This window comes from Pseudophryne corroboree, chromosome 8 (genome assembly GCF_028390025.1).
Source record: "Pseudophryne corroboree isolate aPseCor3 chromosome 8, aPseCor3.hap2, whole genome shotgun sequence".
Lineage (NCBI taxonomy): Eukaryota > Metazoa > Chordata > Amphibia > Anura > Myobatrachidae > Pseudophryne > Pseudophryne corroboree.
The window spans coordinates 274,596,648-274,612,261 of NC_086451.1; the positions used below are offsets into that span (position 1 = coordinate 274,596,648).

Genomic DNA, 15,614 nt, shown 5'->3' on the forward strand with positions numbered 1-15,614 from the left:
CTACGGGAGTGCATTGGACGCGTGCCTGCCCCAGACGCTGCGATGGGTGCGCCTCAGTCACAGACAGAGCCACGATTAGCGTGGCTCCTTCTGTACCTATTACAGGTTGAGTATCCCATATCCAAATATTCCGAAATACAGAATATTTTGAGTAAGAGTGAGATAGTGAAACCTTTGTTTTCTGATGGCTCAATGTACACAAACTTTGTTTAATACACAAAGTTATTAAAAATATTGTATTATAAGACTTTCAGGCTGTGTGTATAAGGTGTATATGAAACATAAATGCATTCTGTGCTTGGACGTGGGTCCCATCGCCATGATATCTCATTATGGTATGCAATTATTCCAAAATACGGAAAAATCCTATATCCAAAATACTTCTGGTCCCAAGCATTTTGGATAAGGGAGACTCAACCTGTATAGTTTAAGTTCTACGTTTTCATTTTAATGGTCAGTAAAACAAAATAGTCCATATTTAAGTTTGCTGTATGACTCAAAAGGTGATGGTATCGGGGATTCTGGCGGTCAGAATACAGACAGCAACATCCCAACGCTCAGGATCCAGACACCTACTAGGTAAGTATGCTACCCTTAATCCCCAAACCCCCTAATTTTCCCTATCCGCAGCCTAACCCTAAACCCCCCCCCCCCCCATCCCCAGAGCTAAACCCTTCCCTGTGGTGCCTACTACCAGTCCCCCCACCCGGCAGCCAAAAGCTCCCACCCCCCCCCAGCCTAAACCTAAGCAGTCCCGAATTGGCTCCAGCACTGCAATCAATGTCAGCACCATGGCATCAGGCACCAGTATTCAGAATGCTGGGATCTTAAATGGATCACCTCCAAACACCAAAACTGCATCGTACACTGCATCGGGCTATCGCAGCAAAATCTTCAACCATACTACTCACATGCTGGGGACTGCCCAGCAGAGGGCAAGACCGCAAAGCATTTGTGGCGCCGCGCTTGCGATCGCATCGAATAGAGGTTGACCCCTGCCTATGCAGCATGACTGCATGGGCAGGGGTCACGTCACCATGTTTTCTGCCCTCCCATTCAACCCCACCATGTTGCCACCCCCAGACGCCCGTTACCTGTCAATCAACATGTGATTGCATCCTTCCGGTATGCGACTGCATGGCGAAGAGTCGCGCACGGACGCCACTGCACGTGCGCAGGCCTTATGGATGATACTGCTGCGAACAAATGCAGCGGCTGCGTTTAGGTCCATAACCGTCTCAGGAACACTGCCCACATCAGGTCAAAGATTGAATGTTTGAATACATGTAATCTTCCAGTAGAAACAGGAATATATTTAGTACATACAGTATTTCTTACAAAATGTGCATAGTTTTATTGTAATGTCCCCTCAAGAATGAGTACAATGAAAATAAAACAAATTGTTATGCCAAGACACTCAGCAACTGCAATCTCCCCCAGCTGTGCGCAATCATAAGTTATTTAGCCAGGAAAACTGATTAACATACAATAAGGCACAATACACACAATGATTTACGACCCATTCAGAAAACTATTGTTTATTTAGAAAAAAGCGTACACTGGTAGAATTCGCAAGTTAAAAATTTCATTTAAAAAAGTCTTTGAAACTTTCAGACTAAAGTTCGGCGATACAAAGCTCCTGTGGTTGTATAATTGAACCCTAATTTCTCTGGGAAGAATTGCATTCTCCCTAATTTTAAAACATTATGACAAAACAGAATTGTGATTATGGACATTCAAGAAATAAAATGTGTAGTTTTCATGAATCTTTGTTCTTTAACAGATATTTTACGTCCTACAAGATATATATATAAACAATTCCCATTTCGTTAGCATAAAAACGGTGCTCCCACGTCTTACTTACAAGGCCAAGCAATAAATAAAACTGAATTTAAATGAGGTAAGTTCAAAAAACGTTGAATAACTGTTTATTTCTGGTTGCAACATTTAAAAAGGATGCATTGTATATTGCAAATAATGGTAAGTCTTAGGTAGTATTCGGACGACCTAATTAAACTTTGTACACACAAAATGGAACCTCATTTGCACAGTGGCAATTATCTGTTTGCAGCACATTGTGCTTAAAATTATGGAATAAGTAAACACTTTCAGCCATGTACTGAAAATAAATGCATAAGAAAACCAGCAACACTTTTAAAATACAGTAATGCACAATCTGGACATACTGGAGGGTAGAAAAAAAAAGTAAAGAATGCAAATAAATGAATAATTTAAGGAGATGCAAATGGGCCCTCTCTTCATTAACAAATATATGTGCAATCAACATTGTGGAAAATACACATCTGGTCACAGCTCGTCACCCTCCCTTTCAGACATCACTGCTGGATCCCATGTATTAATTCAGAACGGATTCTGTGGAGAGGAGAGAAACATATTTTGTAATGTCAGCTGTCAGAAAGAAATACTTGTTTCACTACAATATAGGAGTGTGTGTGTGTAATATAGATAGATAGAAAGATATACACACACAATAAATATATATATATATATATATATATATATATATATATATATATATGTTTTTTTTCTTCCTATCTGAACTATGCAACCAGTGACTCTCCCCATGTTCTGTGGAACTAAAAGTCGCACCTTTCTGTCATGGGCCTACTGGGTTTTGCAGTTTCACAACGGAGTGATATAGGTTAATAACCTCAGCTCTACATCAATATATATTCTATCTTATACAGAGTGATCTGGGGAATGCTAGTATAGATTTACAATAAAGTCGATGACTGTGCACACGGATATATCCTTTTAGAAAAGATTTCAACATAATTTTTCTACAGAACACCAGCAAAGACATGTAATTCTCCTGGCAGAGCCATAATGTATCACTATTTGTATATACATTAACTTACACTTTCTAAAACCATGTCATGTAAATTGAAATAAATTAGCATAACATTATTTCTATAAAAGGACTTTTTTTTTTACTTCTTTTAGAAATACTTCAGACTTGAAGCCTTAGGGAGACAATATTGCACTGCAGATTTGGCATTGGGAGACCCTGAAGCACCAAGGTTTCAGGTCTCTGCAGCTCCCAAGTGTTTTGTGTAATTGCTGGCCAGTCAAAGACCACTCAAAATGAATAAAGGCAAAAGTTGCTTATTTTAGGAATTTGTATTAGAAACATCTTTTTACACACTAAGGAAGCCGCTGACAGACATAGTAGGTGGAGAAACGCCTCTGTGGAGGTTGCGACAGGTGGACGAGATACCCTCTGTCACGTGAGTTAGGTGCCGGCCGGCCCGCATCTCTGCCATAGTACCCTGCTGCTAATACCAATATTGTGGGAAGAGAAGGCGATTCTCTATGTGGACCCCAGTGCTAAGGGAACCCTATGCTTACCGTAGGGACGCCTGCATTGTTTGGGAACTAAGCAATTACCTGGACAAACTACACTGAGTCCGGAAGAGCATGCAATAACTTTTAAACTGGGACTAACAAGCCTATTAACTCCTGCATGCTTAAACACAGCTGAAGTTTTTTCTAATATGCATGTGCTTTTGTATTTAAAGGTGCTGGGCATTAATACCTAAAAACGAATGATTGTTGTCTTAAGAATTGCTCTGGTTTATTATAAATTTATTTTATGAATAAATGTTATGTGATACTGGCCGGTATCTTAGTTTTTAAATAAGTGTATTATGAGAAGCGCAGCCCAATATTTATTGTTTGTATTAGAAAAAGTTGGAACTTAGTGGGCTTTTACTCACGTTTTTATGGGAAACAGTGGGGCAGATGTATTAAGCTTGGAGAAGCGATAAAGCAGTGATAAGTGTCAGGTGATAACGCACCAGCCAGTCAGCTCCAATATGTAAATTGACAGGAGCCGATTGGCTGGTGCGTTATCACCTTGCATTTATCACTGCTTTATCACTTCTCCAGGCTTAATCCTTCTGCCTCAGTGTGCTATTGGTTAATAAGCTTCTCTCAGACAAAATAAATCACAATATAACAATGCTGAGAGGAATTATCCCTGAAGAATGAATAATATCAACTCATGATACTGAGGCAACAATTTTTAGCTAATGGTAATTGTTGTGTCCTCCTTCAGATCAATAAAGCTATATCTATAGATAAACTTTGCATTACTAAATAGTTTGTTTCTTTAAGACGTGTTGAACATTATGACCTAGACATCAGTTTCCTTACAAATTATATTAGTAGCTAACAGCTTCAGTACATAACTACAGCATGTCCAACGAGGAACTCCAACTTAATGATGTGCATCAGTCCCTTGTAGCAATAATATTATATGAACTGTTGCCTGCAGACACCACTGAGCAGGTGCAACATATAAATATTTAAACTACAGCTTTCCAGGCACACACTAGTAAAACCCACTGATGTGCAACACCAAAGACAAGGTTTGTTCAATAGTTCCATTTGCAGAAAATTTAATATGTGATTAAAAATTAAAGATAGCCAAAGCTGGCTGAAATCACATGGCTTTAATGTTTTGTGGACTAATGCCATATATACTCTTATGAATGCTGCCCAGAAAGTCCCACACTAGCATTTCAGAACATTGCCCGGTAAGAATGCCAGCATGTTTTCTGCTATACTAGGCTAAAGCCCCATAGGTTGGTGATGCACAGCTTCCTAAACCAAAGCTATTCAAGAGAGATCTCATTAAAGTGACCATACGATCAAGGAATAAAGGGGCAGATGTCTTAACCTGGAGAAGGCATAAGGAAGTGATAAACCAGTGATATGTGCAAGGTGATAAAGGCACAAGCCAATCAGATCCTAACTGTTAATTTACATATTGGAGCTGATTGGCTGGTGCCTTTATCACCTTGCACATATCACTGGTTTATCACTTCCTTATGCCTTCTCCAGGTTAATACATCTGCCCCACAGTGTGTTATAATAGCATTAGGGTTCCAGTTTGGACAAAATTAATTGGCAAAGATGAAAATGCAGTTTGTAGATAGCGGATTAGATTTATTGTATATATTTGTCTTCCTAAATATAGGACTTCAAGACCTTATCAAGTTTCTTTGAAAATAAGGCCAAAAAACATTCTCACTGCGTTACAGAGAAACCAATATAGTAGAGTGTGAGTTCTGCATCCACTCCAGTCCGTGTACAGGAAATGCTACCATTTGCTCAGGGCTAAATTGGATACACTACGCAGCATGAAACCAGGTCCTGCATAATGTAGATCAGTCATCTGCTGTCATTTACCCTACAAGGCAATACATACCTTTTACCGGCAGCCGGGATCCTGGCCACCAGTATGCGAGCGCTAGAAAGCCCCTTGCAGGCTCGCCACAGGGTCTAGTCTCCCTCTATGGGTGTCGTGGACACTCAGAGGAAGAAAAGCCTGTGGCACTGGTATTCCGGCGGCAGCATTACACCCCATCAGGATTCCGGCGTATTGTTACCGTCGGGATCCCAACAGGCGGTCTCGTGATTGCCTCCCCTACAAGGCACAATAATACAAAAAGGTTGCCATTCTTTATATTAGGAAGAATGCAGCAGAGGCAACCCGTGCAGTCTCTACGTCCTCCCAAAAAATGGTTGTAATCACCCTAAAGCTTTAAGTTCAGGAAGAGGCCATTTTATTGTATCACCTTGTCATCGGCTGTGCCATTCTTACTTTTCTGTAACGTGTGGGTAAACACATTCATTATTAGGGATATGTATTGGGAGGACAAAAGAACCTGTTCAGTTTTAACTTAATCAGGTCACTCCTGACTCCAACCTTATATACATCAAGTATAGGACAAGCCCATATCATTATAATACCTAGGAAATTAATGGACGCACAACAGTCAGCATTAGGTGTGGCCTTATTTCTACATGTCAAATGTTGGCTATTACTTTGATAGGTACAACAATTAAAGGTCTTACCTTGATATTAACAGAATTCATTATCTGTGCTTGTCTGAAGATTTATGGGTAAAAGCTGTCATTAAGGAAAATAAGCGGGTATTTTACATATACTTTGCATTCACATACAGGTTTATGTACACCACTGATTTTTGGAGGAAAGGGTAAGCGCCATGATATCTATACCATTGTCATTATTTGCACTAGGAATCCCCGTGGGGAATTTCATGCACTAGCTTTAAAATCGATTCGTTTTTTTGCGGTTTTAAAGAGCAATTCATGTACAGATATAGCCACAGCCTGGTGCGGGTGCAACTAGGCGCGCTGGGAGTGCCCGTGCGGCTACTTCAGAGCCAAAATGAGCATGGCTACATCTGTATAGTGTACTTGGTACTGTACTTGAATTTGTTTTTCTGTCACATGGGGGTAAATGTATTACCCTGCGATATGGGGGAGATGCAGTATCAGCGCACGTAATGTGAGCTATACCACTTTCCCCCCACGTATGATGGCTGTGGTGAATTGCTATCTAAAAGATAGCAGGCCGATATGCGTGGGCAATGTAGGAACGGTCAGCAACGCATGCGTAGAGGAGCTGGCCGGGAAGGAGATACAGCGCATCAGCTCTGAGCTGATGCGCTGTGTGCTCTGGGGACATCATCGGAGGCTTCGGCAGACAAGATGTTAATACATATTATCGATCAGAAATGAGGCAAAGCAGGAAGTGTTATAGTGGCACGATGCGTGCCGCTAGAATACATTTACCTAATGGTGCGGGTTTTTGTGTATTAGTTTGCATATAATGTACTAGGTACAGATGCGTCCTTATACATCTAGCCTCAATACACCATGCAGCGCGAGATGTCTGGCGTGAATGATCCACCAGGTCCCATGCAACTCTGTTAACATTGGGCATCTTTTTTTGTTGTTGAAAAAAATGCCTTAGTCACAACGCAAAGCGGATGCACAAGAATACTGTGCTGATTACATTTATATATGACACTTGTACAAAGGATCCCATCTTAGGAGACAACATTGCACTGCACACCAGGGGCACTACTATGCTTGATGACACCCGGTGTGGATGAAATACCCCATGCGCATGCCACTTAAAAAGGGGTAGGGGTGTGTCCTCGCAGCCCAACCCAGATTTTCCCAGAGATACTAGTGTGCTCTCAGTGCAGCACCTGGCTCCTGTGACTGAGGAGGAGCCTGCATTTTTGTGTCACCCCTCGGTAACACCCAGGTGTGGCACATACCCCTGTAGTGACGCCACTGTTACACATTGTGAGTAAAAGATTATACTATGTGAACTCTCTCACAGAAGAGGTAAAAACACAATTGCTTCAGTTTTTCCTCAAAGTCTTAATCTACTGAGCCAGTGGTTCCAAAGATGGGTTCCGTGGCACCCAGGTGTGCACATGACACTTGAACGGGCACCAGTGTCAAATGATCTGGGCTAGCATTCTGTAGGTACAGGCTGTTGCTTTAGGGAGGTATGGGACATTCATTTTTACACAGGCTGCAGTGCATTCCACCTTCAATCTACTCCTCCTCCTGGCAAACATCACTTTAATTATGCTACCCCCTCCACCCCTACCACCATTCCTAGTCCATTAATCCCATATTTGTCCCATTCTCTGTCTGACTCTGCTGCCCCTCTGTGTGTCTGTCACTATATTTTGTATTGGACTCTCTGTCTCTAATCTGTATTTGCACTGTAGTCTATCTCTGTGCCCCCTTTGTATGCGTCTTTCTCATTATATTGAGTTCTGCTGTCACAACACACTGTCCACTTGCATCACACATTTCCCCTACCTCATGGCTGCTCTTCTGGTCAATGTGATGGGCAAAATCAGTGCTGATGACTTCTAAATCAGAAGCTACGTGGATAAAATGAAAAGCAGCCGTGTGCAACACCACATGATTGAATCTAAGAATGACAGGAAGTGCAATTTTTCTTTAATCATTTTTGCTGTTTATCCCAATAGGAAACCTTTGACCTAGGTGTGCCGTGTAAAAAATTCTGAAACTCTAGGGTGTCGTGATTGAAGAACGTTTGGGAACCGTTGCACTGAGCATTAAAAGGAGTAAAAGGAGATCCTGATTACAGTTATTAAAAGTACAAATTATTTATTTGAAAGGGTGATCAAGCAATAAGTAAAGTAACACTCATCTTATTTCACATGACATATCTTAAATTATGTAAACTGCAACTGTGTAAATTACTGAGTGATGGCGGTATCCTGATAAATACAGCAGTTGTCCATTCACGTCTGTTTTGTCTATCACTTGAGCAGAGCTCTAATTTGCAGTGGTGCAAGCACAGCAGAAAATAATAGGTATAATTGATTATTGTTTCTGCTTTGCACGCATGATTGGGATTGCTCCACACTTCCTCAGGGTTAGAAAGGAAATCATTTGACAAGTACAGATTTTTATTCTGGGAGAGATTTAGCAATGTCCTGGCAACTCATTTACAGAGAACAATAGAACAAACAGAAAAATAGTTCCCTTTGCACCTGATTGCAGAAAATCCACACTGCAAAATCTGGCGCAACTTGGCTTTACTTTATAAGTCAGGCAGAATGATCCATATCCCCACTCACATTAACGATTCAGTATTCTGATAATGAATGCAACATTACATCAATGTGTGAGCCCAGCAATGTTCAGTACCACTCATAGAAAAGGATATTGCTTTTTCTCCTCTTTTCCTCCTGCACTATCTCGTTTTTCCTTCTTCTCAGATTTTTCTTTGTCGTGTCTGGATTCCTTTCAAAAAACGAAACAAAAGACTGCTTGCTTAAATTGTTCTGGAAAGAAGACCATTACATTTTAGAGATCTAGATTCTGTTTTAGCTTAATGGTAGAATAAGGAGCACCATTCAATATGTGTGTTTACACAGTAATGTGCAGTAATCTAAAGGAAAAAGTCCTAGACACAAATTAAATTCCCTTCGTTTTTTTTTTGGTGTGTGTATACAAATTATATTTGATTAACTAATCCAGTGAATCCGCATGTTAATTTTGCTTGGCTTTAATATTTAATGCCTTAACACTTGTTTAACATTACTGCTTATAAAGCAAGCAGAAGTAAAGGACTAGCTGAAAACAAATAGACAACATTACATCTCATTAAGTGAAAGTCCTTGCCAAACAGATTAGCAGAAATCCCGTTGGGAGGATCGAGGTGCTGAGAGCGCAAAACAAATTCACCTCATAACTTGCACAACGAAGGACCACAACATGCTACTAGTTGTATATGGTGACACAGTATGGGGTAAAGATTTGAGGCTCAATGCGTATTTCCAAGATATGTTTCCAAAATTTTACACTATAATAGGGTAATAGACCATTTTTTTGCTATTGTCAAATACTAAAGAGACTCTTCACCTCATAGGAAGAGATTTGAAAAAGTTGTATAGCATTATTAAATTCACCAGCAATACACAAGTTGATACTACTGAGTTTCTAGACATAATTTTTCAAACCAATAACTCATTGGATACTCTTTATCAAAAAACCACTGACAGGAACACAACACTTTTTGCGACAAGCCATCACCAGCCGACTTTAAAGAATGGACTCCCAAAATAACACATTTCTCCTGGTTTAATGCATCCACTCTGATATAAAAAGGGAATAATCTCAAATATTACCTATGAAAATGATTGTAAACCGAAAAATCTAAAGGAAGACTAGCTCGTTATTATCGCCCAGTAGGATATTAGGACCGCATCCTTTAGGAGAACATTGAGGAAACACAGTCCCATTTTACAATCCGATCCTAGCTTTAAGATTATTGAAAGATGACCTTGTTATTGTACTTTAGGGTTTCTAATTTGAAACAATTACCCACAATGATCTTTGAAGGTAGTCATTTACAGGCATGGATGATAAAACTTGGGGTGTGGGATGGACCACATGCCAAAGCAGGGTATTTGGGTATCACCCCACCACAGCAGAAATCAAATCAAACCAACTCACTGCTCATAACAGAGTTGTGTGATTTATATGTTTTGCCTGTGTGGTCTTTTTTACGTTGGGAGAAGTCATTATGGTTCAGGGAGCATATGGCCAATCACAGGTCCTCCCATTCATCACACCACAAAGTAATAAGCGGGCACTGTTTGGATTTGACAGATTAGATCTCCATACTGAGCATGGTGAATGACCATGTACCATGACACAAAGAGAAAGTAATAGAGATTGGATGTGTCTGTAAAGGAAGTCCCGGTGGATTTTTGATCATGACAAGAGAATTGAAGGATGGCAATAACTTCAAATGTTTTTGGTAATTTAAAAAAAAAAAAAAAATAAGATTGACCCGTTTTCAAGTTATTTGGTATGGTGACCTGTCAGTATATAATGGGATTTTTGTCCCTGGGGAAGTTCAATTTTATATATAGTAAATTAATTTTGTTTGAATATTAAGTTTCTAGTGCTTTGTTGTGTAGTACAGTTATTCATGTACATTATAATTTGTAGTAATTGGTTCCGTATAGGTACATTAATATATAAGATTTGTGATGCTTCATGGTTTGGTCTTTTAACATTGTTAGCGTCATAAAACATATGGAGGTGAGAGATTATCGTGAGCTCTGATTTGTGTATAGGTTACCATAGTTACATTGGCCATACCTGAGCATTTATCTTTGATTGGCTACTGGATAATGCTGTATTAATGGACCGACTGGACTGAAGCGCATGCGTCACTTATATCAGAAGTGTATAATGCACTCCAGCCTGGAAACCATGACCCTGTAGCTGGTTCACCAATTGTCCTTCCTTAAACTTTTGGTAGGTACTTACTACTGCATTGCTAACACAGTGGAAGCTGCTCAATCACTCTGGCAGCACTTATCAGATGCATGAAAGGGGGTGGCTCCTAGGTAAGCTAGCCCTCAATTTGGGTGTATTTCTGTATGTGCCTTTATCATGAGGCCTTACAATAGACAATTACATGGCCCTAAGTGGGTACTGATATCATGCAGTGTAGGGACTGCCTGTAATTCAGAGAAGCCGTGAAAGGGCCTGGCAGCTTACCATGTATTTGCAAATGCATGCAATAAATATCTCTGAATTTCTATTACCATACAGTTCTCAAGTATTGTTGCAAGTACTATTTAGTGTTCAGGGGGATACCTGGGGGGAATATACTCCCCCTCCCCTTTTGTTTACTGATTAACCACTGCATTGCAAGACAACTCCACAAGACCTGCAGTTTTGGAGATCGCCATCACAATTTGCCACTGTCAAAGTTGCTCAGATCTTTATGCTTGCCCAATTTTCCCACTTTCAACACATCAACTCCAAAAGAAGTGTTCAGATGACTAATATATCCCACCCCTAGACAGGTGCCATTGTAACAAGATAATCAATGTTATTCACATCACCTGTCCGTGATTTTATTGTTATGGCTGATGGGTGAACAAGTATATAATCTATATAGAGATAGAGCATACTTGCCTACCTGACCCTCTCCATGAGGGAGAAAATGCTCTGTTCCTGGACTTTCCTGGTAATGTATGATTGCCATCATACATGTGGTGAAACACCTTTCATATCCATTAACTAGCTCACCACAAGTGATGGCAATCATAAATTACCAGGAAAGTCCAGGAACAGAGCATTTTCTCCCTCATGGAGAGGGTCAGGTAAGCAAGTATGAGATAGAGAGCTTCAGTTTTTTAAATATAAACAAAAAAATAAGAATTTACTTACCGATAATTCTATTTCTCGTAGTCCGTAGTGGATGCTGGGGACTCCGTCAGGACCATCGGGATTAGCGGCTCCGCAGGAGACAGGGCACAAAAGTAAAAGCTTTAGGATCAGGTGGTGTGCACTGGCTCCTCCCCCTATGACCCTCCTCCAAGCCTCAGTTAGGATACTGTGCCCGGACGAGCGTACACAATAAGGAAGGATTTTGAATCCCGGGTAAGACTCATACCAGCCACACCAATCACACTGTACAACCTGTGATCTGAACCCAGTTAACAGCATGATAACAGCGGAGCCTCTGAAAAGATGGCTCACAACAATAATAACCCGATTTTTGTAACAATAACTATGTACAAGTATTGCAGACAATCCGCACTTGGGATGGGCGCCCAGCATCCACTACGGACTACGAGAAATAGAATTATCGGTAAGTAAATTCTTATTTTCTCTGACGTCCTAAGTGGATGCTGGGGACTCCGTCAGGACCATGGGGATTATACCAAAGCTCCCAAACGGGCGGGAGAGTGCGGATGACTCTGCAGCACCGAATGAGAGAACTCCAGGTCCTCCTCAGTCAGGGTGTGCCCCTGACCAAGTAGCTGCTCGGCAAAGTTGTAAAGCCGAGACCCCTCGGGCAGCCGCCCAAGATGAGCCCACCTTCCTTGTGGAATGGGCATTTACATATTTTGGCTGTGGCAGGCCTGCCACAGCATGTGCAAGCTGAATTGTACTACACATCCAACTAGCAATCGTCTGCTTAGAAGCAAGAGCACCCAGTTTATTGGGTGCATACAGGATAACAGCAAGTCAGTTTTCCTGACTCCAGCCGTCCTGGAAACCTATATTTTCAGGGCCCTGACAACATCTAGCAACTTGGAGTCCTCCAAGTCCCTAGTAGCCGCAGGTACCACAATAAGCTGGTTCAGGTGAAACACTTACACCACCTTAGGGAGAAACTGGGGACGAGTCCGCAGCTCTGCCCTGTCCGAATGGACAATCAGATATGGGCTTTTGTGAGACAAAGCCGCCAATTCTGACACTCGCCTGGCCGAGGCCAGGGCCAACAGCATGGTCACTTTCCATGTGAGATATTTCAAATCCACAGATTTGAGCGGTTTAAACCAATGTGATTTGAGGAATCCCAGAACTACGTTGAGATCCCACAGTGCCACTGGAGGCACAAAAGGGGGTTGTATATGCAGTACTCCCTTGACAAACTTCTGGACTTCAGGAACTGAAGCCAATTCTTTCTGGAAGAAAATCGACAGGGCCGAAATTTGAACCTTAATGGACCCCAATTTGAGGCCCATAGACACTCCTGTTTGCAGGAAATGCAGGAATCGACCGAGTTGAAATTTCTTCGTGGGGCCTTCCTGGCCTCACACCACGCAACATATTTTCGCCACATGTGGTGATAATGTTGTGCGGTCACCTCCTTCCTGGCTTTGACCAGGGTAGGAATGACCTCTTCCGGAATGCCTTTTACCCTTAGGATCCGGCGTTCAACCGCCATGCCGTCAAACGCAGCCGCGGTAAGTCTTGGAACAGACATGGTACTTGCTGAAGCAAGTCCCTTCTTAGCGGCAGAGGCCATGAGTCCTCTGTGAGCATCTCTTGAAGTTCCAGGTACCAAGTCCTTCTTGGCCAATCCGGAGCCACGAGTATAGTTCTTACTCCTCTACGTCTTATAATTCTCAGTACCTTGGGTATGAGAAGCAGAGGAGGGAACACATACACTGACTGGTACACCCACGGTGTTACCAGAGCGTCCACAGCTATTGCCTGAGGGTCTCTTGACCTGGCGCAATACCTGTCCAGTTTTTTGTTCAGGCGGGACGCCATCATGTCCACCTTTGGTCTTTCCCAATGGTTCACAATCATGTGGAAGACTTCCCGATGAAATCCCCACTCTCCCGGGCGTCGGAATGAACACTGCTGACAGTGCTATCACCTGATTTTCCGCCCAGCGAAGAATCCTTGCAGTTTCTGCTATTGCCCTTCTGCTTCTTGTGCCGCCCTGTCTGTTTACGTGGGCGACTGCCGTGATGTTGTCCCACTGGATCAATACCGGCTGACCTTGAAGCAGAGGTCTTGCTAAGCTTAGAGCATTGTAACTTGCCCTTAGCTCCAGTATATTTATGTGGAGAGAATTCTCCAGACTTGATCACACTCCCTGGAAATTTTTTCCCTGTGTGACTGCTCCCCAGCCTCTCAGGCTGGCATCCCTGGTCACCAGGACCCTTCCTGAATGCCGAATCTGCGGCCCATTAGTAGATGAGTACTTTGCAGCCACCGCAGAAGAAACACCCTTGTCCTTGGAGACAGGGTTATCCGCTGATGCATCTGAAGATGCGATCCGGACCATTTTTCCAGCAGATCCCACTGAAAAGTTCTTGCGTGAAAACTGCCGAATGGAATCGCTTCGTAAGAAGCCACCATTTTTCCCAGGACCCTTGTGCAATGATGCACTGACACTTTTCCTGGTTTTAGGAGGTTCCTGACTAGCTCGGATAACTCCCTGGCTTTCTTCTCCGGGAGAAACACCCTTTTCTGGACTGTGTCCAGAATCATCCCTAGGAACAGCCGATGTGTCGTCGGAAACAACTGCGGTTTTGGAATATTTAGAATCCACCAGTGCTGTCGTAGAACTACTTGAGATAGTGCTACTCCGACCTCCAATTGTTCTCTGGACCTTGCTCTTATGAGGAGGTCGTCCATTTTCTTTGAAGAAGAATCATCATTTCGGCCATTACCTTGGTAAAGACCCGGGGTGCCGTGGACAATCCAAACGGCAGCGTCTGAAACTGATAGTGACAGTTCTGTACCACGAACCTGAGGTACCCTTGGTGAGAAGGGCAAATTGGGACATGGAGGTAAGTATCCCTGATGTCCCGGGACACCCTATAGTCCCCTTCTTCCTGGTTCGCTATCACTGCTCTGAGTGACTCCATCTTGATTTGAACCTTTGTAAGTGTTCAAATATTTCAGATTTAGAATAGGTCTCACCGAGCCTTCTGGCTTCAGTACCACAACATAGTGTGGAATAATACCCCTTTCCTTGTTGCAGGAGGGGTACTTTGATTATCACCTGCTGGGAATACAGCTTGTGAATTGTTTCCAATACTGCCTCCCTGTCGGAGGGAGACGTTGGTAAAGCAGACTTCAGGAACCTGCGAGGGGGAAACGTCTCGACTTTCCAATCTGTACCCCTGGGATCCTACTTGTAGGATCCAGGGGTCCTGTACGGCCCCAGCGTCATGCTGAGAAACTTGGCAGAAGCGGTGGAGGCTTCTGTTCCTGGGAATGGGCTGCCTGCTGCAGTCTTCTTCCCTTTCCTCTATCCCTGGGCAGATATGACTCTTATGGGGACGAAAGGACTGAGGCTGAAAAGACGGTGTCTTTTTCTGCAGAGATGTGACTTAGGGTAAAAACGGTGGATTTTCCAGCAGTTGCCATGGCCACCAGGTCCGATGGACCGACCCCAAATAACTCCTCCCCTTTATACGGCAATACTTCTTTGTGCCGTTTGGAATCTGCATCACCTGACCACTGTCGTGTCCATAAACATCTTCTGGCAGATATGGACATCGCACTTACTCTTGATGCCAGAGTGCAAATATCCCTCTGTGCATCTCGTATATATAGAAATGCATCCTTTAAATGCTCTATAGTCAATAAAATACTGTCCCTGTCAAGGGTATCAATATTTTTAGTCAGGGAATCCGACCAAGCCACCCCAGCTCTGCACATCCAGGCTGAGGCGATCGCTGGTCGCAGTATAACACCAGTATGTGTGTATATACTTCTTAGGATATTTTCCAGCCTCCTATCAGTTGGCTCCTTGAGGACGGCCCTATCTGGAGACGGTACCGCCACTTGTTTTGATAAGCGTGTGAGCGCCTTATCCACCCTAAGGGGTGTTTCCCAACGCGCCCTAACTTCTGGCGGGAAAGGGTATACCGCCAATAATTTTCTATCGGGGGAAACCCACGCATCATCACACACTTCATTTAATTTATCTGATTCAG

The 15,614-nt window shown here is 42.6% G+C and overlaps 1 protein-coding gene across 2 annotated transcripts in view; it reads right to left on the minus strand.

Annotated features, from left to right (window-relative positions):
* Window positions 1-1,522: 1,522 nt before the first annotated feature.
* Window positions 1,523-15,614, minus strand: part of THOC2 (THO complex subunit 2) — a 479,267-nt gene continuing 465,175 nt past the window's right edge. For both annotated transcript variants that reach the window (XM_063937241.1, XM_063937242.1), the window contains exons 37-39: window positions 8,561-8,637; window positions 5,884-5,931; window positions 1,523-2,373 (exon numbers count right to left, since the gene is read on the minus strand). In XM_063937241.1, the coding sequence (XP_063793311.1) occupies window positions 5,904-5,931; window positions 8,561-8,637 (105 nt within the window). In that variant the 3' untranslated portion in view covers window positions 1,523-2,373; window positions 5,884-5,903. The remainder of the gene's footprint in view (window positions 2,374-5,883; window positions 5,932-8,560; window positions 8,638-15,614) is intronic.